The sequence below is a fragment of the Stegostoma tigrinum genome, chromosome 25 (assembly GCF_030684315.1).
Source record: "Stegostoma tigrinum isolate sSteTig4 chromosome 25, sSteTig4.hap1, whole genome shotgun sequence".
Classification (NCBI taxonomy): Eukaryota; Metazoa; Chordata; class Chondrichthyes; order Orectolobiformes; family Stegostomatidae; genus Stegostoma; species Stegostoma tigrinum.
The window spans coordinates 45,467,859-45,492,365 of NC_081378.1; the positions used below are offsets into that span (position 1 = coordinate 45,467,859).

Consider the following 24,507-nt stretch of genomic DNA (forward strand, 5'->3'; position numbering starts at 1 on the left):
CTGTGCAGGAATTGAGTCCACACTGTTGGTATCACTATATGGCAAACCAGCTCTTCAGCCAACTGAGCAAATTGTGTTTATATTTTAACGTAATAGTTGGGATATTGTGAGGTTATGTCAGGTGCTACAGAGATACTAAAATGACCTCGTCTCCAATAAGTCGTCACTTGGATTTATGTACTGACCATTTCATTTCCAACAGTTCAAGGAAATATGATACAAATGAAGAAATGTAGAATGGTTGTGATCGATATTTTGTCTTTAAACACCATGATGTAAATTCCCAGTGCTCCCATTGAAGAGGCACAGCCAAAGAGAATGGGGTTCAGAGACAAGGCTGCAAAGAGTTATCTCAGATTCCTTCAATATCAGTTTCTTAGTGGTGAAAGTGCAGGGCTGAAGGCTTTTGCCCTAGTAATGGGCTCCAACTCCAGGCATTGCAAGTTCTGCCAGTATGCTGTGGTGTTGGTCGTTGCTGATTCTGAAACCAGTCCAGCTCATCCCCTCCCCCCACTGCATCCCAAAACCAGCCCAAACCATCCCCACCTCCCTAACCTGTTCTTCCTCCCACCCATCCCTTCCTCCCACCCCTAGCCGCACCTCCGTTTCCTACCTACTAACCTCATCCCGCCCCCTTGAACTGTCCATCTTCCCTGGACTGACCTATTCCCTCCCTACCTCCCCACCTATACTCTCCTCTCCACCTATCTTCTTTTCTCTCCGTCTTCGGTCCGCCTCCCCCTCTCTCCCTATTTATTCCAGAACCCTCTCCCCATCCCCTTCTCTGATGAAGGGTCTATGCTCGAAACGTCAGCTTTTGTGCTCCTGAGATGCTGCTTGGCCTGCTGTGTTCATCCAGCTTCACACTTTGTTATCTGGCAAATTAGTTTGACCTTTTTATCGGCATGGTTTTAAACAAATAAGCTTTTAAAGAGAGCCAGTGCTACTACTTTTTTTTATGAAATGCAAGGGTCCATGCACTTGATCTGTACGTATATTTTTTTCATACTAAGTCATGTGTAAATACTTTGAACACCATTATAATGTAACAGCTATTGATGACTTCTGATGGGTTAAATACAGCAAACTTTGCCTTAACCGGCTCCCTTTCAACCGGTACTTTCGATAAATCGGCAAAGAAAAAAATGTTATACGTGATGTTTGAGCATTTATGCAGTAAATAAAGTATAATAATGATATATCTGGTCCCGGATTACGTTTCCGTTACTTACTGTGTTTTTTTAAAAATTGATTTTAGGAGATACTTTGATGTTTTCACGTAGATTTTTTTTGAGGGTTGACCATGTGTGGAAGCTTCTGTTGGTCAGGGTTGTTAGACGTATATCTTGATTATCCGTAATGTTTAATCAATCGTCGCATTACTGCTCCCACCCGTACCGAACAATAACAAGTCTGCTGTCGCTTTCTTTTACGTTGTGGCTGCTGCGGGATTCTAAAGTTTTCTAACGTGCTTATCTTCGTGGGCCGAACCTAAAATAATTAACTAGGAGGCTATAGAGTAAAGGAAGATCAGAGTCTAGAAAAGCCAACAAGCATAGTGAATATGCAATTTATTAATTAAAGCAATTAGGTTTGTATAGTGTCCAAACCAGGCTGCAGTATTTTCCTGGTTTCTGTATTTTTCCGTTGCATGATGGAGTTTAATATTTTTGTCATGTGTTAGACAGTGCCGTGCAAATTGTTGCCTGTGAAGTTTCAAGATACGTGTGAGAAGTGGAAATGCAGCAGGAAGCTGTGCAAATAAACATCACTGAAAAGTTGTCCCTGAGACTGTATTTACACAGGCAGTGATTGATGGAGACAAATATGCTCAATGTTACAACATTTTGGAGCATTTGATGGTGATGTGTCAGGACTGGCAGATGATTACCAGGTCCTTCTAGCAGAATGCTAATAGCCTCTCAACCTCCCTTTGCTTCACTTAATGGCTGAAGTAAAACCCGAAGAAATTTTAATGGAAATGAAGGCTTAATGGTTCACTTGGTTCATGACTGGCCTTGCTCAGTCAAATAAATAACAAATAATGGGTTGCCGTGAAGTGTTTTGTATTTGAGAGATATTTTTGATTTCGAACTATATCTACTTAAAAGAAGCTTTTCAAATGGAAATGTCATTGAAGGTGTTTACCATTTAATATAAATTATTCCTGACAATAGTGGGATTTATTCAGTCAATCACTGGACTATTCAGGCAAGGAGAGATCCCAGGTTTGATCCCAAAGCTTCTACTGCGTGACAGAATCATGAGGAGGCTTCATTCTGGGGGGAGTGTTTGGTATATTTTCATCTAAATAAGATGATGGATGGACATGCAGCAAATTGTATTTGTTGGGATATTTTCAGATGACATAATCTGAAGAGTCCAATCTGTGGGCAGCAACTCCTTTGAAGTGGTTTTCAAGAGGCATTTCTCCTGTTGCTTTTGGTGTTTGCACCTGTTACCAAACAGATTAGCCACTGACTGTCATCGTCAGACACACACTGTATGCCTGAAATGTCGCCATTTTCCTCAGTTACTTTCCCATCACTTACTGTCTCCGAGGTGCAAAAATCAACATTTTGGGTCTTCATGTCAACTGGCAGCTGCCTTGGGATGGGGCTTTAATAAATAGAGTTGTCAACCTTCCAGCATTATTAGAGTCCCAGAGGTGTACAAAATGGAAACAGATCCTTCATTCCAACTCTTCCATGCCAACCAGACAGGCTAAATTAATCTAGTCCCATTTGCCAGCATTTGACCCACATCCCTCTATACCCTTCCTATTCATATGCCGATTAAGATGCCTTTTAGATGTAGCAATTGCACCAGTCTTCACCAGGAAGCTCAATCCATACATGCACCACCCTCTGCATGAAAATGTTGCCATTTGAGTCCCTTTTAAGTCTGTCCCTTCTCACCTTAATCCTATGCCATTTAGTTTTGGGCCCCCCACCCCACCCCAACCCCAGGGCAAAAGACCTTGGCTATTCACCCTACCCATGTCCCTCATGATTTTATAAACCTCTATCAGTCACCCCTCAGCCTCCGAAGTTCCAGGGAAAATAGCTCCAACCTATTCAGCCTCTCCCTATACCTCAAACCCTCCAACCCTGGCAACATCCTTGTAAATCTTTTCAGAACCCTTTCAAGTTTCACAATGTCATTCCTAAGGCAGGGAGACCTGAGTTGAATGCAGTGTTCCAGAAGTGGCCTGACCGCTGTCCTGTACAGCTGCAACACGGCCTCCCAACTCCTACACTCTCTCAATATTGTTGTATTTCAAGTGGAGAATTATTCACAAGGCTACTGCTATCGACAACCAAACAGAAGAATCATAGACCATTGTACAAAATTTCCTTTTTTTAAAAAAAATGTTGTTTATATGATTTCATTAATGACTAAAATACTGGATACTGAAGCTATTTGGCTACTGGCCAATATTAACCCTATATTGAATCAAATGAATTAAAAGGGACTCAAATGGCAACATTTTCATGCAGAGGGTGCTTTCTCATGGCTACAGGAAGGTGCTGGGACAGGCAGACCAACCAATAGTATTGAGGGTGGGCCAAGGGGTCATGTGATTAAACCTCCATCTTTGCCTTTAACCTGTGTTGGCAACTCTTGGAAGACCAAAATCGACCACAGCAAAAGGTCTTATCAAATAGGGAATATCATAAGAAAGATCAAATGAAAGCAGTACACCTTCCATTCACTTAACAGTTCAAATGAAGTTAATCAGAAGAGAAAAAAAAATACCCTTTTCCCAAAATCTGAAAATGAAGAAGTTGGTGATGTATTGCTTGGCTTTCAATAACTAGTTGCGGCAATATTCCAGTAAATCAGTAGACTTAGATTTAGATTTATTTATTTGTCACAAGTACTAAGTGTAGGAATACATAAGTACTGCGAAAATTGCACAATGTCGCCATTCGCTGGCACCCACTTGGTTACAAAAACCAGAATTAAAAGATTTAACAGAGCCAAAAGGTAAGGAAGAAAAAGTAAACTCCAGATCTCAGAGCCCTCAAGTCCCATCTCTACAATGGTTTTGGCACCGTTACAATCGCTAGGCCGTTGTCATCACCTTACTGGCCCGCCCTTGCCATCAATCACTGCTGCACCCCCTCACAATAGAATTGTAAGCTTCATTGTAGTTGGCACTAGCCAATATTAAACAAAGGATAATGTGGTAAAGGGAGCAAAGAGACTTGAGTATATACGGACAACTTGATGAAAGTGGCAAGGCAGCTTGAGAAATTAGTTAAAAAGGCAAATGAGTTCTGGTACAACAAAGGTGTTATGATGAACCGTTATAAGATGTCGTTGATGCCGCAACTGGAGTGTTGTATCCCATCCTAAGCACCACTGTATAGGCATGATGTGCAATCTTTAGACTGAGTACAGAAAAATTCACACACATATGTCAAGGGTTGAGGGAGTTTACAGTTGTTTTACTCTGAGAAGCCACGGTGGAAACAGAATTTGTTAGAGGCACATAAAATCATGAAGGGTTTGGACAGACTAGATAGAGCGAAATGGCTCCTCATGGCAAAAGAATCAGAAGGCAGAGACAAAGACTCAATGTATTTGGCAAAAGAATTACAGTTGGTGGGGGGGGGAGGTGGAGAATGAATGGTTATACAGTGGCTAGCATCTGGATTGTATTGCCTGAACAAGTAGTGGAAGGCGATTCAATCATGGCTTTAGAAAAAGAATTGGACAGTCACGAGAAGGGAAGGGAATTGCAGGGTCATGATGAAAGGACAGATGAGTAGAACAAACCAAACTGTTGTTGCAGGGAGTTGGCATGGGCTTGACATTCTGAATAGTTTCTTTCTTTGGCATAAGAATGTTATGATCTTTGATATTCACCAGCTCTGAAAGATCAGCTTTTATTTCTCTGTGTATCCAAGGATCTTTCAAAAGAAGAGACGATCTGGCTTTTATCAAGCAAACATAGCATTTTTGGGGATTGTGTGAACATGCTGACCAACAACCTTGTCTGTGCCGCTGCTAAGTGAGTTGGTCTCACATGATGGTTAGAGAAGTTTCATTATTTCATTCAGTCAAGGGACATGGGCATTGCAGGCGTTTATTGTCCATCCCTGGTTGGCCTTGAAAAGGTACCTTCTCGAACTGCTGTCGGTGGACACACAATGTCCTTAGGGAGAGAACTCCAGCATTTTGACCCAATGAGAGTGAAGGGATGGCTATGTATTTCCATGTCAGAATGGTGTGTGGCGTGGAGGGGAACTTGCAGATGGTGGTATTCCCATGTGTCTGCTGCCTTTATCCTTCTAGATGGAACTGGTCATGGGTTTAGAAATTGCTGTCCAAGGATTTTTGGTGAATTTCTGCAGTGCATTTTGTAGATAGTATGCACTGCTGTTGGTGAGTGGCAGTGATGGAGGGAGTGGATGCTTGTGGATGTATTGCCAATCAAGCAGGCTGTTTTGTCTTGGATGGTGTCAAGCTCCTTGAGTGTTGTTGGAGCTGCACCCATCCAGGCAAGTGGGGAATTGTCAACAGGCTTTGGGGATTGTATTGCCTCTTTCCTTATACATATTGAGAAATGAATGGTTCAGTAGTCTTGACACCATACAAACTGTATCAAGTTCAATTCTATTAATCCAACTGGGTTAACAAGTTCATCATCCTTTATGTCCCAGTGTAGAATACAAGAAATAAGAACAAGGGAAGACCATGTTGCCCATTGCGATTGCTCTGCCATTTAGTTTAATGATAGTTGATCTTGTGCATGAAATCTTCTTCCTTGCCCACTTCCTGAAATCACCAATCCCCAGAGGATCCAAAAATCTGTCTGACCCATTCTTAAATGTATGCAACATGCAGCACCCACTTTTGAGAAGAACATTTCAAAGATACATGATCCTTCAAGTGAAGTGATTACTCACTCTTTAGTAATTGTTTCCTTATCCCAAGACTTTGCCTTTATGTTTTAGATTCCCACCCAGCGGAAACAATCTTTCTACCCTCTCAAGACTCTTCAGAATTTCACGGATTTCAATGATATCACCTCTCATTGTTCCAAACATCTGAGAGTGTCGAACAGTTTACTCAATGCTCTCATTCCCAGGGACCGACCTAATGAATCAGAAAATAACAGACTAAACAGTTTTTGGTAAACCTATCTGTTAAAGATTACATAGCATCTTCCCTATTGTAATAATGTTGCTGAGACTAAATAATGACAACACCAGCATCATAGCAATTTTCTTTTTTATATTATTCAGGTGTTGAGAACAGCAAAGGTATTGAGACCTTATCAAGCCCATCCTCCCTACAGTCATTGTTCGAGTATCTAGATCTCAATCATTTTAAATGAACGAAGTTTAAATGGGGAAAGAAAGGAAAGAGTTAGAACAATAATGTCTCATGTAATGGGCATCACCTTGTCAGATAATTGCATTGTATTGATGAATTGATCTCTTGAATGCAAAACCGAGCTCACGCCCTGCCTGTGGTTTAAAAGCTAATCAAAAGCTTCAAATAAAACAATTTGCACTACAGTTGTACTGCAACTAATATAACGTTTGAAGAAGCTCGCATCCTTATGCAGCAATTCCAATGTGAATACGTGGTTTCTGGATTCAGGGTCCTACCTCTCATTGAGGTAAAACATGTGGAAAAAAGCATTCACTGCCCAATTTAACTCTACAGGGTGAAATTAGTCAGTGCTAACATTGCGAAAGATATAGGGAAACCAGTTAACTGAATGTTTGTTGGGAAAATATAAAATCTATTCTTAGCTATCTAAGAGCAGGACATTTAGAGAATCATAAAACAAACAAAGTCTCCATGATTCTGTGAAGGAGAAATTGTGTTAATCAACTTTCTTGGTGTGCTGAGGACAAACAAGGTGGATCAACAGAATGGTCAACTTCCAAATGGCGTTATGAAATATACAGATTAAATATTACTTCATAAATTAAGAGCTCATATTATGAGTAGTATCATATTAGCATGGATATAGGACTTAGTGTCTAAAAGAAGTAGAATAGGGATAATTTTAGATTGTAAAATAATAAATAATCATGGGGTAATTATCAGTTTAGCAAGATTTGAGAGGTGCTGCAGGAATCAGTGCTGGTTCCTCAATAGTTTGCAATCTACATGAATGACTTAAATGAAGAAAACGAAGGTATTGTTGCTAAATTTGCTGATTACATAAAGGTAAGTAGGAATGTAAGTTAACACGAATATATAAAGTACTTACAAAGAGACTTAGAAATGTTACTAGCACAAATTGGCTGTCAGGTATCCCACAGTAGAGAGCTACACCTTTAAAGCATTTGATTGGCTGAAAAGTAGTTTGGCACATCTTCACATCATGAAAAATGCTACATAAATGCAAATTAAAAGATTCTTGTGAGCAGTGATAAAGTCCCTCCCTCTGAGCAAGGAGGCCTGAGTTTAAATCCCAGCTGTTCCAAAAGTGTATCATTATGTCTGAACAAGTTGATTAGAACATATCTATAAATACCATTTATTTTGGGGCAAAAGCATTTTCAAATATAGAAATAAATAAGTATTCTGTCTTGCAAAAAAGATTGAGCAACATTTCAAGTGCGTAACAGTCAGTTCTACAGATCCCATATTGTGTTGGAACCACATGCCCTATTCGTGGAGGCAGGATAGAAACGTGACAAGCCGTGTCAGCCATCCAACGTCTCACAACGGAAATTCGGAGAAACTAGCAGATTAACCAAATGTGTCAGAATGGGCAGTCTTATGGAGCACTCTACAATAATATGACACCTGAAGAGAGGTGAAAGCATCTAATTGCTGTAGGGCTGATGTGATATGGATGGCATTTAAGCAACTGCAGGTCACTGAAATGTAGAAGCTTAGTGTTGGGTAATGCTAGTCATTGTCAGAACGCTAGAAAATAATTCCAGTGAAATCACAACAAAGGATGCTTTATTGGACAAGAAGGGAAAATGATGCTATTCCCCAGTGTTTAAGTAGTGGGGCATTTTGACAGGTTGTTGAATTATCTTCAGAATTCAGTGAGTATTTTACAAAGAGAAAATGAGTTGATGGAATTCACAATGGGGTGGATTGTCTGTAATTTTTTGTAAAAGTAGCATTGATTGGTAGATTGTTTGTATTTTTTTCTCGAAGATGCATTTTTTTAAATTCAATTCACATTCTTGTCTGGAAATTGTTACAATTCTCATCATTGAGTTTTCTGTTTGTGTTTCAAAACGGGCAGCTTGGTAAAAAGAATGGGCCCACAATTATGTGTGGTGATTATCAGCATTACCTTCATCGGAGCAACATCATGTTGAATGGTGCTTCAATGATGGTTTCCTCAGGTCAGTTTTACATCATAAATGAAATTAGTCTGTCAAACCATTAGCCTTGGGTCAGTTAACCTCTCTGTCACCTCTGAGTCAGAAGGTATTGCATTCAAGTCTCAAAAGGACCCTCAAACATTTATTCCAAGCTGACAAAGCAGTGCAACACTGAGAGAAAGATATTTCATGTTAGATATTTTCTTTGGGTAACGTTCAAGTTTTATGATTGTAGCATCAGTGTTATTGGTCACTCTTGTGATGGTACAATTGATTTAGCACTTGCTGTTCATACATAATGCTCATGTGAGATAATGAATAATTATTTTGCATTTACATTGCTGCTTTTGTACATCTCAAAGTAATTTGCAGTTTAAGTTGAGGAATTTAGCAGACAATATTGGTTTCCTGGGAGTGATCACTCAATAATTATCTTATCCAGGAGGTTTGAGTGAGAGTTTCTCAACCACAATTTGAATCCTAAGGTGAGACCATGCCCTTGAAGTTACATTGCCCTTTGTCACATTGAATTGAAAAAAATTCTGTGGGAGTTACAAACCTTCAGGTTCGTAATATCACTTGCTGCTGTTGACAGATATGAGTTTTGTAATGCCACTTGCTGCTGATATGAGTTCAAATGCAGGAGTGGGGCCCACTAATAGGTGTCTCGATCAGTGAAGTGCCAAACATCATAAGTTTTGCCCTTTAATTGTTAGTATATTTTTGAACATGTACTGATAGGTTATCCATTTGCTAGTTTCCTTCTTAAAATGGAATTGATACATGTAGCTGTATCATAAGCACTAAGTGACCTCGTCCTGTGCTGTTATTTCTATTAAACATTGGAACAAAGGGATGGAAATTAATTGTTTTGCTCCACAAATCTGCCCTGCCATTTAAACAATAACGTCTGAGTTGTGCCTCAACTCCATTTGTCATCTTGTTGCCATATCCCATGAGAGTCTGTGCCTCTCAAAAATCTGCTGAGCATAAAACTTCAACATATCCAACCATATCCCACAGCAGAGACAGTTCCAGAATTTTTTTTTCTTTCATGGGCTGTGGGTACCATTCGGACATCCAAATACTTTATCTAAAGAGCATAGAGGAGATTTGTAACAATTGCTGATCACTGTCATAGTCGCTGTTACTAAGACTAACTTTATTACATTTCACATTTATTAATTGAAGTTAAATTTTACCAACTGTCATGGTGGGTTTTGAACTTGGCTTCTGTTTTACTCATCTTATGAAATCAGCCTATGCCACTGCCCCCAGTAATTATGTTCGCCACCTGTACGATGTGAAAGCAATAACTCTACACATTCAGAGTTCTGAAGAAGGGTCGCTGGACCCAGAACATTAACCACGTTGACAGATGCTGCCAGACCTGCTGAGTTTCTCCAGCACTTTCTGTTTTTGTATGTTGTGCAGGACTGGTTTTAATTTATTTTGTATGGTTGTTTAAATAATGGTAAGTAATTCAGTCCAGTCTGTGAATTGACACTGTGTCACTTCTCTTGACCGTTGCACTGCTAGACAATCAGACTACTTCTTCAGCTTTGCACAAAATGTGCAAACTTTTCTCCTAATTAAATACAAGGAAGACTGAAGCCGTTGCATTCGGTTCCCTAGCCACTGACTCTGTCCACCTCCCTGGTAAAGCCTGAGAGAATTGAACAAGTTTGTATGTGGCCTTGGTATCACGATTGATTTCGAGATGTAGTCCCAACTCCTGTTTATGCTATCATTTAGACTCCCTGTGTCCAACTCCACAACATTACCTGTCCTCACTCCTATCTCAGCCTACTTGCTGCTGAAACCAAGATTCATGCCTTTGGCGCTTCTGGACTCAGCTATTCCAACACACTCCTGACTGGTCAGTCTCGTACACTGCGCCCCTTCTAAACCCGAAGTCATTCAAAATCTGCTGACTGGGCCTTAACTGGGCATGAATTGTGTTCCCTTTTCACTGACGTACTTTGGCTCCTGGTAAAGCAGTGCCTTGTTTTCAGGTCCCCCCACGGCCTTGCTTGCCCCCATCTCTGTTATCTTCTCCATTTACCCAGCTCATTGATACTGTGATATCTGCACTTCCATTATCTTTGAGATTCGCCTCCGGTCCTAACTGGGTCACCAATGGCAACTGCACCTTCAGTTACCCAGGCCCCAACCTCTTCACCTCACTGTCTTCCTCAAAGAGACTTTTTCAGAACTACCTCTCTGATCAAGGCTTTGGGTCATCTGATTGACCATCTCCTTATGTAGACTAGTTCTGTTCTCTGCATTATAATAACCCTGTGAAGCACTTTGTAATGTTTGATTATGTTAAAGGTGCTGTAAAAATATAAATTATCATTGTTTGGTTAAGATAAGCTACCTAATGCATACAACGTAGAACTGTCTATGTAACACAGTGCATACGTTTGCTTATTTTCCCATTGACCACAAATCATTTTAAAATCAGTATCTTATGCTTTAACATTGAGAGAAAAAAAGTTCCATTTCCTGTGTTTCATTTTCTTAAATAATAGCTTGGGATAAACAATTGAAGCCATCGTGCATTTACTGGTTTCGCTGTAGGCTTCTATAAATCACTGACTGTTCCAAATCTCAGAAGGCAGTCTCAAGGCGAAGATAGGTGCCTGGAATATGTGCTTTCAACCAGAGTTTGTCTTTTCACATGGCTTTCCTCCAATATGTTCCAAGCCAAATCTCGAAAATGTCTGTGAGCTGTACTGACCTCAACCCCCACCTTGAATAGAAGCGAGTCTTGAGACTCCATTGCTGGTCCCTGCTGATGTAAGTGGCTCCAAAGGCTCTTATAACATTGAAGAGGCAAAACACAGTTTGGCCGTGCCTTCTCATTCCTGGTTTATAGATACATTTTTTCTTAAAGAGACATTGTGTAAGTTTATTAAAAGACGAAGCAAACTGGTTGGAAAACGGCTTGACAGGCACATTGATTAAAGCATGAAAACCCAATGAAAACAACCAGGTAGAGGGCCCAAGGGTTCATTTTCAAGGTCACAGAGACACCGCAGAGGGGATTGACCAGAATGGTACCAAACGTTGAGAGATTTTCAGTCATGTGAAGGGACCAGAGAAATTGGAATTGATCTCCATGGAGAAAAGAAGGTGGAGGGAAAATTTAAGTGAAGAGTTTGAAATAATCAGTGACTGAAAACTTGGAGATTCTGTACACTGTCAGCAAGGGTGGTAACCAGAACACACAGATTTCAAACAGAGTGGGGCAAAGAACCCAAATAAAATCGTCATTGAATCTCAATAAGTTGTTAAAATCTGGAGAGTACTGCCTGAAATGGTGGTGGAAGCAAGTACAAATTTATAATTTCCAAGCTATATATTTGGATAGGAAGATTTGTTAGGGTGTAGGGGAGAATGGATATAGCTACTAATTAACAGTCTTTCCAAAGACCCAGCACATCAGCACAATGGGGTGAGCACCCTTCTGCTGAGTATCATTCCATGCAGGAATAGATCTCACCTTCTCCCCTTTCTGAGGGATTTGAGTTTGGAAGGGATGTGTTTGGTGAATGAGTGAATTGCAACCATCAATATTAACCATTTACATGCTGCAATCCAGCTAGATTGTTTTTCTTAAATAAGTGAGATGTTAGTTTTATTATGATGAAACCCACTTAGTTAAAAATATTAGAAATGTCAAAATATGAGTTGAGTTCCCGAACTTGACATTAGGATTTGGCCTTTTGACTCTTGATTCTCTTTTGCTATGGCCTGGTGTCCAGTAATTAACTCAATGCTCAAATGATAACGCCATGCATTGGTTTAGCTGTGTTCATGTTCAGGCAGAGGAGCCTGTGTGCATCATTAATATTTGTTGATTGAATCCCATCTTGAAGGTTCAATAAACTTCTAAATCTCTGCCGCCCTTATCCAAATTCGACACACACAAGACCCATTCACCCAAAAGCCCTGTGCTCATGAGTTACATTGACTTGCAGCTGTACCTTGATGGTAAAATTCTCACCATTTATTTTCAAATACTTTTATAACCCCGTCTGTCCTAATCACTGTAACCTCCCCCAGCCCTTCATTGTTTTCTGTGCCCCACCGATCGTGCTCTTGTGTACTCCTAGTTTTCATTGCCCCTGCTACTATCGGCTACGCCTACAGCAGCCTAATCCTCCAGGATTCTGTCCTCAGTTCTGAGCACCTTTCTATTCCTCTCTCTATCTTTTGGATGCTCCTTAAATCCAAGTTTGGGCTTAAGTTAAACAAGGGAGAGCACTTGCTGGCATGGTCTGGTCTGTCTATTATGTATCCCAATTCTCTTTAGCACTGGTTCAGTTGGCAACCCTTGTTTGCTTCACTGTACCAACAATCTCGATAGATGTACTAAAATAATACCAGTTCTTTATTGATATTATGTACGTTACCACAGTCTAGGTTTGAAGCTTATCTCTCTAAGGATAGTATGTTACTTTGCTTTGTATCTAGCTCGGGCGTTTTTAGAACATAAAACATAGAACATTACAGCATGTACAGGCCCTTCGGCCCTTGACATTGTGCCAACCCGTGAAACCAATCTTAAGCCCATGTAACCTACACTATTCCATTTTTTGACTATATCATGGTTACGTTATCGATTACATTATCAATTACATCACTGGCCAATTTACATTGATGTCTTACTCCACAAAGCCTATCTCTGACCAAACTTTTGATCTGCCTTAATGTCGACTTCGGTATCTAATTGTCATATTTTATTCCTGAGCAAGTTTTACTATGTCAAAGGCGCTACTATCTTAGTGGAAGTTGTTTTTTGATATCAGCCTCCTAAAATTATGTTCGCAAATGTCTGCAAATAATCTACAACAGGCAAGTTAGAAGATAAAAACAACATAATGGATATGCAACGTTATAGCTTTAAAATCTGTCGTCTCCTATCTCTTCTTGCTCAGCTTAACTCCAGTCTAACCATTAATGTTTTTGCTGTTTTGTTTATCAGGAGTGAATCAATTGCTTTTAGCTCTTGTCTAGGCCTCACTGCCCTGGTCTTTACGTCATTCATGAATTGTATTGCTTACTAGCGCATTCTTTCCAGTCAAAAGCAACAACCTTAAATGTGAGTTGTGATGCCCTTCAGTGGTTTCCCTGGTAACCCAATGTTAAGACTTGGAGCATTGAATAAAACAGACCAGAAATGCGGCAAGGAAAAGTCTGAAATTGATCCCCACTTCTGATGTTTGAGATTAACGTCTATTTGAGTTACAATCAAAATAGCGACAAATAGCTTACCTCCTCCACCATTACCATTCCACCCCACCCCCTCTCCATCATCTAACAAAACTAGAGGAAATGGTTACAGGCTATGACAAAGGAGAAAGGCCCAATTGGTTCCCATAGTAGATTGGGCCACGTTTAAAAGGCTTGTTTTTACAGAAGGAACTGACTGCCAACATTTCAGGCTTTGCTCTGTGGCACCAAGGTTTCCGACAAAGTGCTCAGCACCCGAATAAATCCCATCTTTGAAGGATTGCGTGATGAATAACTTTCAATGATACTTCACACTTCTGGGAACGGGGATCTTATTGTTCCCTTTACGTCCCTTTCCACAGCTCTTTACACTTCCTGGACCTTAGTGCCCTCTAGATGAGGGATGATGTGTGATGGGGGGGCATTTAATTGGTTTACAGTGTGGTAGTTGGGATAACGCCCCTCATTTACCTCAGCCTGATTAAATGAAGAGTAGGAAGGCTCATTGCCAGACTCATTCCCATTAGGAAGCTTCCTTTCTGTTCATTGTTAAATGGGTAACCAGTGCACTCTATTGTAGTGTCCAGAACCATGAAATGTAGCCTCAGGTTATGTTGTTGGACTGAGATGAGAAATGTCTTTACCTAAACGTTGGTTGACTGTGGAATTCTCTAAAACAGAAGGCTGTTGAGGCCAAGTCAATGAAAATATTTAAGAAATGAATAAATAGACTTCTAGAGGCCAAAGGCATCAAGGAGTAGGGAGAGAGAATGGGAGTATGGCACAAGGGTAGAGATCGACTTTGGCCATGTAGAATGGCCATTCAGCTTGACGGTCTGAATGTCCTCCTCTTGCTCCTATATTCTTTGATTCTGTCTTCCTGCTGCCAGTATCCATCAGTGGCAAGTGGGAACTTCAGTGGATGAGAAGCTGATAAAGCAAACCTTGCCAAGCGTTGTCTGCAGCCCTCTGACCTGCAGGGAGTCCCTCCACACTGAGTGCTCAATGCCCAATTGGCACGCCCAGCATTGGGATAGAGAAAAACCTGCTGAAGCCTTCTCGCCTTCTCCATGATCCACTTGCCTCCTGCGCATTCCGTGATGATCCTGGGCTTCAGATAGGTCCATTACCATCAGTGCCCACTTCCTTTCCTGGTGGCGCTGCTCAGCATTGTAGAGCTGCTGGACTGTCATTGGCTGGTAACTGGCAAGAGTGAAATTTGTATCCCAGGGGCCTTTGATCCCAGGGAAGACCAGTTCCTCATCACTTAATTTGACAGAGTGGGCAAGATCCTCCTCAGCTACATAACATTCCACCCTGTCAATCAGCATTGTTCCTTGCGACAATTTCTCAAGAACAGTGCACACCATATATAGAGACTTCAATTATCTTGAATGTGGAAATCTCAGGTTTAGGACATGACTGGTACAGACTAAATCCTCAATAGTGTTTAATTATACTGAAGCCAAGGTGCAATCAAGAACAGCAGAAATACCAGGCTTCTACGTCATTGGTTCTGCGAAGGATGGCACATGGATAAAGTATACACAATGAAGAATGCTTTTTGCTGTATTCAGACTGGAAGAGAAACAAACTTCAGCTTCTTCTCTGTGGCCTGTATTTTTGGCTTCTGTGTGAAGGCAATTTATTGAGCTATAGCACTGCAATTTGCAGCTTCAAACTGTAAAATCACCACATATTGCATAAAAGAAGTTAAATCAATGCATTTCCCACTTAAACAGAAAGCTGTTAGTTACCTTGCAGAATCAAATCTTTGTTTCCTCTGCAGGCAAAGTTGAATAATAGAGGTAACTTACTCTCAGACCCGGAGAAAGCAAACACACTCACAGTTTATGGGTCATATTTTGTTTAAATCTGACAGCTGAGCTTGACAATATAAAAACCAAAAGAACTGCAGATACTGCAAATCAGGAACAAAAATAAAGTTGCTGGAAAAGCTCAGCAGGTTTGGCAGCAACTATGAAGATAAAAATCAAAGTTAATGTTTCGGGTCCAACCAGATCTGCTAAGCTTTTCCAACAACTTTGTTTTGAGCTTGACAATACGTCCGGTCCCGAAACCGAGCAGAGCATGTCATGGATTTTTCAAGGTGATTTCCACTCTGCCAACTCCCAAGAAGCTCAACACCATCCAGGATGAAGCAACAGCTTACCTTGCACTCCATCCACCACCTCAAACATTTACTGTTTCCACAATTGACTCTGGTGTGTACCTTCTTCCGACTGCTCCTTCCAAATTGGCAATCTCCACCACCCAGAAGGGCAAGGGCAGATAAGACATGAAAACATCACAAACTGCAAGTCCACTGGAGGCCAATGTGTACCTGAACGAGTGATAACCGAAGACTGTTCAGATACCAATTCATTTGTACTGGTGGCCGTAGGGTCAATATCCTCTCTCAAGTGCTAGCCCCTAGATGACTGCCTTCTAGAATCTACCTAAGGGACCAGTGTAAAATATTCTTCAGCTGAAACAACCAAACCAAAGCAAATATTAATGTTAAAGCTAATAAATTCTGTTAAAGAGGGATTCAGATAAATCCTTATTGTGTTCTTCATCAGTCTAAAAGGGGAAAGAGTCATTAATGTTGAAACAATTCTGTAACTTTGAGGTGTATTTTGTCTTGTTTCTTTTTTTATGGAAGGTTGAGAGATTTGCAGAGCAGTCTGTTCAAAACCAATAAACATCTTAAGTGGCCTTGGCTTTTATTTTTGAAAGTTGGAACAATAGAAGCAGCCTGAATGGGTGTGGTCAAGCTCCCACAGAACCAGGATTATTTTAGTTTTAGCATTCAGTAACAGTTACCATGGTCTTGAAGTTCGATGTGGAAGCTTTTATTCCTCTTTCTTACACAGCTGAAAGCTGGGGTTCTCTTATTGCTGCTAAACCTGCATGGGAGAAAACCTATTTTACTGAATTTACCCTCGCCAAGGGTGTGTTTATGGGATGTTACCACACTGGAACAGTTAATTCATAGTTAATAATCTATTATACTTTAAGTTTTCCAATAGAGTTCTTATTCCAATTTCTTCTTTTATTGTTGTATTTTAACCACAGTGTATTGTGCTTTGCTTCAAGACTAATTGTTTGACAAATCAATTTGCATCTGGAAAGCAATGCCTGACATTTACCTTTTAAAACAAAAAGAAGTTAAGGTCTAGGCTATCTCTTTAAAATACTTAGAGGGAATTTGGTCTGGCCCATAACAATTTTGCAATAGGCAATATTATATAGGAGCACATCAACTTAACTTTACCATCGGTCAGTGAGAATTTCTTTTGAATATCTCAGACACAGCTGATACCATTTTAAAAAGACCCATAGCTGTTTTGGACTTTGAGGATTTTAGAAGCAATGTATAATTAACATCCCAATGTAAATCTATTTTTAAATGTGCCACTTGATTGCCAAAGATAGTCAGACTTTGTTAATTTCACAAATTATGGAAATTTGCCTGGAAGAGGAATTTCACCCTCATGCAGTTGGCAGGGTTCTCTATTAACATATGGGTAAATTATAATAACTTGGGGATGATTTCTCCAAAGACATTGCTCTCTCATGTCTCGAGGAGTTTACATAATGTAGCAATGATTACTAAGAGACCCATTGGCACATTGAAGGAAAGATTGAATAGAGCTTGGAATGGAGGATTAAGAAAAGAAAATGATGATAAAGGCAGAATGAACCATCAAGAGGGAGATGTTCTCAGGAGAAACAGAGTGTGAATAAGAATGACAAATGATTTAAAGTGATGTGTAAACACTGCAAGAGTGGCATGAGAAAAAATGTTTTTCACTTAGTGAGTTGTTAGGGCCTGAAATCTACTGTGGTGGAAGTGAGTTTGAGGCATTTGAGAGAACATCGGATGAATATTTGAATAGAAATAGTGTTCAGGGATATGGGGAAAAGACAAGATATTGGCTGAAGATAATAGTCATGGTGCAGATATGATGGGCCAAATGGCCTCCTTCTACACAGTGAAAATTCTGTGATGTAATTTGAGATCAAATTATAAAGCTAAATGAATTCATTTATGGTGTTTTGTTTGAAATTAGTTGTAACCTATAATTTAAGCTTAAGTTCAAATGGCATCTCATTGAAGGGAGATTAAAAAAAGGTTATATTGTACCACAGTTCATCATCATTCATCTTGGTTAACATATGGATCATCGAGAGAAAGCAACATCCTAACTCCATATTGTGAAATTAGTTAACTCATTTAAATGAGGATTAAACAGGCAGATTGTAATGTACTGGATATAGGAAATTCATCTGAATTAAAAACAATGTTTACGCATTTCATTGAAAGAAAGGTTAGTAAAAAATTTGGTCGAATTTGTTGGGCTACTGTTAGTGTAGTGATGTATTTACGGTCCTCATTTTTCTTTCAGTCTACAGGCACCAGTGTGACTGTTGATATCGCTGTGATGGGTGAGGCCCATGGACTAATTACAGACCTTCTGGCTGATCCTTCTCTGCCTCCCAATGTCAGTACCTCCTTGAGGGCTGTCAGCAACCTCCTCAGCACACAACTGACCTTCCAGCCCATCCACAAGCCCAGAATAAATCCATTAGTGTCATTCAGTGAGTCCTATGCTGGTCCTGACTCCGAGGAATGCCCGGGAGAGAAGCTCGCAATCCCAAAGGTACACCAAGCGATGTTAACTTCCATTTCCAATATGTTAGTCGCTAGTTGGCAACAATCGCCATGTGCTTGTGTTTCTCCTTCTACAGTCTAACAAATCCATTTTTGACCTCGATGTGGAAGGCTTAAAGCAGGAATAATGTAGAAATTGAAGAATTATGATATAGCTCAATGGCAGTGATGCCAATTCCATGAGGGGATTATGAGTTAAGAGTCAGAATTTTCTAGACCTTGAGTTCTGTCCATGAGCTGCTCATCCATTTCTGGAGCTGGACAGTGGAGGCGATGAAGATCTGCTGGCTGCTGACACCATGTTAGGGGGCCTGATTTGGACCTTACAGCCAGGGATGACAGGGTGCCAGGGATAACTGGGTGCCAGGGACAACAGAAGTCCACACCTTGCTTGTGGGTTCTGAAGGGTCCTGTTCCACTGGATCCCACCAAAGAAAATTCCGCTGTGGGTGTATCTTCCTAGCTTCACTGACAGGCCAGCAGATTCTGGTATCCCGGGTTACCAGTATCGAAGCCTGTGATAGGGCATTTAGCGAGCTGACTGAATCATCTCGCCCATGTCAGCTGGCCTGTTATTTACCACCTAACACCCTCACTTCCACACTTAGGAAGAAAGGCGTGGGAAATTCTGCCTAAATTCTTGATTATGGTGGGAGATTGGGATAGAACTTTGCAAGCAGAGGAGTGAAAGTATACCAGAGATATTAGTTGGTATGCACATCATTGTTATTAAACTATATGAATCTATACAAGTTGCATTGCAGATGTTGTAGTTTGCTGCATGTCCAATTCATTGCACACACAAGGGAGATAACTGGTGCGTCAATATTTTTGGGTGAATGTTTTATGGACTTGAAACAGCAAAAGTCAATAGATATAACAAAGCTGTTGGAATTCATTGACTTGCTCCTTTGAGATTATTAACCATATAGAATCTTAGTTTCTTCAGACAGATTTCCCACTTTGTTTTGAGGACAGCCATTTTGTCTGATTAAAGTTCTGTTCAAAACAATTGACTTCAACCAGATTGCTGGTTATCCAACAATCAGACAGATAAATGTGTGGATTTATAATAGGAAATGTAATGAATACATGAAAATCCCTTTATCACAGTCCTGGTTAAACTGAAGAACCTTTCAATATAATTTGATTTATTCAGCTGTTTATTCTATTTACAAAATTGCTGCATTTTTCTTTATTTATTATGCTTTAAGGTCGAATGAAAATAATCAGCTTTCATGATAGTTGATTTATGACTGTTATTTTGCTTCAAACAGTTAGAGATGCGTTTATTTAAAAGAGAACTATTTTTCTGAAAGAATCACCAAACAATAATTATTATTGCCTGATGTATTGTTCTTCAGTATTTCTACTTTAAGGTCTTCCCTTTTAAAATTTGTGCATGTGATATGGGCATTGTTAGCTCAGCCAGCATTTATTGCCCATCCTAGTTGCACTTGAACAATGTGTTTTGCTAAAACATTCCAAAGCCAATTAAAAGTCAAACACATTGCTATGGGCTTGGAATCATACGTAGGCCAGACCAGGTAGAGACAGCAGATTCTCTTTCCTGAAAGACATTAGAGAATGGGGTTTTTTTTATCATGATTGACAATGGTCACCATTAGGCTGGCTTTGTATTGAATCTGAATTTCACCATCTGCCGTAGAATTTGAACCCAAATCCCCAGAACATTAGTCCAGCTCTCTGGTTGGCGAGTCCAGTAACATTAGCATGACACCACCACCTCTCCATGAACTGGATTAACTCAAGACTGTAATGATCACACACGGTGTTTTGAAGTCCTGCTGATTTCTGTTGAGCCCAATCCTTCTACTCCCTTCAGCGACTGAGGAGAAGTCTCCCTCCAGGACTATTGAGAAGGATTTCATCTACATGGACAACTACAACTTCCGCTACTGGCCTGCCCACCATGGAGCCTGGGCCTGTCAGGAGAGACCGCAGCGGGAGCATTAAGCCATCTCACGAAGCCCCATCAGGCAGGTAGGCACAGATTTATAAGCTTTACTTGCAAGATCCTCTGTGATACTAAACTTTGTGCGCATTGGAGCCAATGAGTATTAATACAGATAGGTATCGCCTCAGTCTCGGTGCCCAGGAAATGGTGTACATAAAGATTGACCATTGGCAAAATGGAGGAGACAATGGTTTAAATTGGTGCCCAACTTGAGGTTTCATCCAAGTTTGAAACAATCAACAATAAAGCTCGCGAAAGCTTTGGAATACCTTTAGTGTGCTTGTAAAGCAATCTCTTTCCTTGCGCAGATTTCTGTCACCGGGTTCACCATCATGGGGCATTGGGTAACAAAAGCAAATAATCAGGGACCATTGCTCTCCTCACCATCCCCGATCCCATAGCCCCTAACAGACCCCTGCTCCCAACTCTCCAAACGTTTAAACAAATGTGCCTAAAGATTAAAGATTCAACCATGTGCAGAGTGACAGGATGGTGTCAGCTTGCCCATATCTTGGGTACTTTCCGGAATACACCTTCATCCTTGTCCTGCAGCCACTGGGACTGTGGGATCCAGGCACAGTCAGATTAACAGCTTTACCCACTGCGCTCCCCCCACACATTTCAGCTCATCCCACCCCGTTCATTCATTTGTGTTTTGAGTTCCTGCATAGTGCACCCCTCAGAACCTATCCAGTAGGTGACAGTTTACTTTAACAGAGAACCCTAGAATGAGTATGTGGTCCTGCTGGTGAAGCAAAATTTTGGTCTTCTCTGGTTTTGCCATATAAAGTAATAAAAGATAAATATTACGGATGCTGGAAATCTGAAGTAAACACAGAGAATGCGAGAGTATCTCAGCAGGTCTGGCAGCATCTGTGAAGAGCAAGAAACTGAATTAACGTTTTGAGTCTAATATGACTGATCTTCAGTTCCTTTTCCCTGTGTTAACTCTACTTCTGCTCCAAAAGTCATTGATGCATTGGAAGTGGCTCAGGGAAGAAAATGAATTTCAAAGTGAACTTCTGTAGGAACACACGTACAGTCCCTCAAACCTGTTCACTGTACGTTGAGATTTTTACTGATTTGTGCTGTGACTCTGCATTTGCCCCATAGCTCTGCCTCTCAGTAATCTGCCATTCAAAAGAGTTAAAGTTGGCGTCAACATAGATTCAAACTTCTAACATTCGTTGCGTGCAAGCGTCTTTCCTAACTTCATTCCTGAAACGGCTGATATAACTTTTTTATCCTGTGTTCCCATATGGTAGATTTGCCCAAACAGCAGCAATAGATTATCTCTCTCTACCCACCTATCAGTTCTGCTCACGTCTCGAAAGCTGTAAGCAAATCACCCCTTCTATTCTAAACATTTAAGCACCGCACCTTCAGTTTTTTTTTGTAATCTCTCTTCACAGTTAAACTCATGCCAGCAAAGTCTATGCTATATTTTCTCCATGGCTAAAACAGAGATTCTATTGAGTAGTGTCCAAAACCCAATATAGGTTGAGCAATAGCTTATAGAGAGATTGACCCAAGCCAGTTAAAACAAAGGGAGAAGGGTGAGTAATTTCAGAATGGGAAAGAGCGCAAAGAGATATGGGCACAGCCAGTTAAATCAGTGGGAGAAGCGGCAGAAGCAGTTTCAGAACGAAGTGAACCTGATCCTGTACTGAGTTTGAACAGAAAAACCAAACAACGGCACCACTGAAAAACCACAGTTGATTGGTCGGTGAGTAAATACTATTAGGGACTGTGTCTGAAGTGCTGGAATTTATAAAAATGCAAAAATATTTTAAACCATGCGTAATTAGCTAATTTGTAATGAATTAAGAAATAGTTGCAGAGCTGAAGTAAAAAAAACCAGTCATTCTATTATTTATGTGAGTCATTAGTGGTAAGAAGTGTTGAATATCTAAGGTTTGAATTAGTATAGTAGGTGATAGCGAGAAGAGGTTTAATTTTATGTATTAATTAATTAAGAAAAAAATTATTATTTAATTATGAAATAACAAAGATGGTCAGGGCCCGTGATGTTTGGTGACTATAGTATGTAGAATGCCTGGAAGCCCAATATCATCCAGGGCAAACAAGTCTGCAGTAAGTGCTTGAGTTGCAAGGAACCCTAGCTCAGAGTTTACAAGCTGGAAACTGAACCACAAACACAGCGGAGCGTCAAGGAGGTGGAAAGTTACTTGCATTCTTTGTGTCGTGAGGCAGTCACGCCACTTTGTCTAGGTTCTTTGGTTTGGCTAGAGGTCTGGTACAGGCGGATGTGACTGCCAGAGAGGCAGATGAGGAGACACAAAAGGTAGAGAGGGAGGAGCCTCTGTCGTTGCAGTTGGCCGAATGGTTTGAGGTTCCTGTAGCCTGTATGGATGAAAGTGGCGACTGTAGGATGGATGAGCAAATAGGCCATGGCATCATATTGAAAGAAGCTGTTGAAGTTGGGGAATTGATAGGAATGTACTGACAGTGATAGACAGTGTATTCAGTGGTATAGAGACTGTTGTCTGTAGCTAAGAGCAAGAGTCCAGATGGCTTTGTTTCCTACTCTGTGCTAGCCATCTACTTTGGACTGAGGAGGAATATGTCCATGGTCTATGTAGGCATCAACAACATTCGCAGTTCTGCTGAGGGAGTATGAACAAATTGTGGCTATTTACAAAGCAAAACATCAAAGTTGAGCATCCCTTGATCACTATCTGAGCCATGAGCAAATTGGTGTCGGGTAAATAAGCTTATTGAGTTCAATGTTACAGATGTTGGAGGTCATAGGTTTGGAAGTGCTGTTGAAGGAGCCTCAATGGGTTGCTGCGATGCATTTTGTGGCTGAATTCTTTTCTTTAAAAAAAGGAAGGACACCTAAAAAAAATGATAAGACCATAAGAAATAGGAACAGGTGTAGGCTATTCAACCCCTTGAGCCTGCTCCATCATTCACTAGAATAATGGCTGATCTGATATTCTGCATATCCATGTTCCTGTATTTCGCTCATAATCCTTTATTCCCTGACTGATGAAGAATCTATCTATCCCAGCTTCAAATATATAAAAGAACTCTGACTCCATAGCCTTCTGTGGCAAGGAGTTCCAAAGATTGACAACTATCTAAGAGAAGAAATTCTTTCTCATTTCAGTCTTAAAATGGTGCCCTTTATTCCAAGACTGTGCTTCTGGTCCTAGACCCTCCCATAGGGGAAGTATCCTCTTATTTAAATTCCATTGAGTAAATTTCTCTTTAACCTTTGCTCATAAAGCAGACCCCATACTGTGGAATCACCCGTGTAGACCCTCTCTGAACTGCCTCCAACAAAATGATATCTTCCCTTAAATAAGAGATCCAAAGCTGCTCACAGCACTCCAGATGTGGTCCCACCAGCGCTTTGTACAGTTACGGTAAGACTTCCCAACCCTGACACTCCAACCCCCTGAAATAAGGGCCAACATCCCATGAGCCTTCCTGATTACCTCCTGAACCTACATGCTAGCTTTCTGGGTATCTTGCACACGTCTCCCCAGGTCCCTTTGTGCTGCAGCTTTCTGCAGCTTTTCTGCATTTGAAACACAGAATATTATTTACTCCTCCTTCCAAAGTGAACAATTTCAAATTTTCCCACATTATACTCCATTTGCCAACTTCCTGCCCACTTACTTAACCTATCAATATCTCTCTATAAACTATTTGGAGCACTCGTAATTTCTGTGTCAGTGACATTAGCAGCTCATGGTTGTACCCAGTAGTGAGTCTCTTGTTTGTGACTGTCTTTCAGAGCTTTCTATATTTCAATTTGCCACACGCTTCACTAATATTCCGAGAGCAGAAGATGTTGTGAGACTTGCAAGTGAATCACCAGTAACACAGTTATGCTCTGGCTTTTCCTTTGAAACACTTCAGACAAGTGATGAGTCAGTTCTTATTTCAAGGCCTTCGGTTCTGCAGCCCTGCACTGTGAATATGCCCACAGGCTGCCCTCCCACGGTGTGGTCTGCCTTCACTCTGTCATGTAATGGGAAGCACTGTAATGAACGCCAGCTGTCTATATCGATGATGCAGGAGTTGATGCAAGTTCCAAACATGGAATTCCTGATCTATTCCTCAATGAATATTGCTGCTGTCGCAGATGAACAGTGTAATATTTTTAATTAGTAACATATTTAGTAATACCTTATGGCACAGCCCACTGTTTAAACTAAATTTCAGGACTCTGTTTGCTTAGCCCACACTATGTATATAATTTTTGACATGATGTCGCAGAGAAAATGATTCATAATACATAGTCATCGAGATGTATA

At 40.6% G+C, this 24,507-nt stretch overlaps 1 protein-coding gene across 4 annotated transcripts in view; it reads left to right on the plus strand.

Moving 5' to 3' along the window:
* Positions 1-24,507, plus strand: part of pde3a (phosphodiesterase 3A, cGMP-inhibited) — a 429,455-nt gene that overhangs the window by 307,997 nt on the left and 96,951 nt on the right. For all 4 annotated transcript variants that reach the window (XM_048554229.2, XM_059654697.1, XM_059654698.1 and 1 more), the window contains exons 3-4: positions 17,975-18,229; positions 20,087-20,244. In XM_048554229.2, the coding sequence (XP_048410186.2) occupies positions 17,975-18,229; positions 20,087-20,244 (413 nt within the window). The remainder of the gene's footprint in view (positions 1-17,974; positions 18,230-20,086; positions 20,245-24,507) is intronic.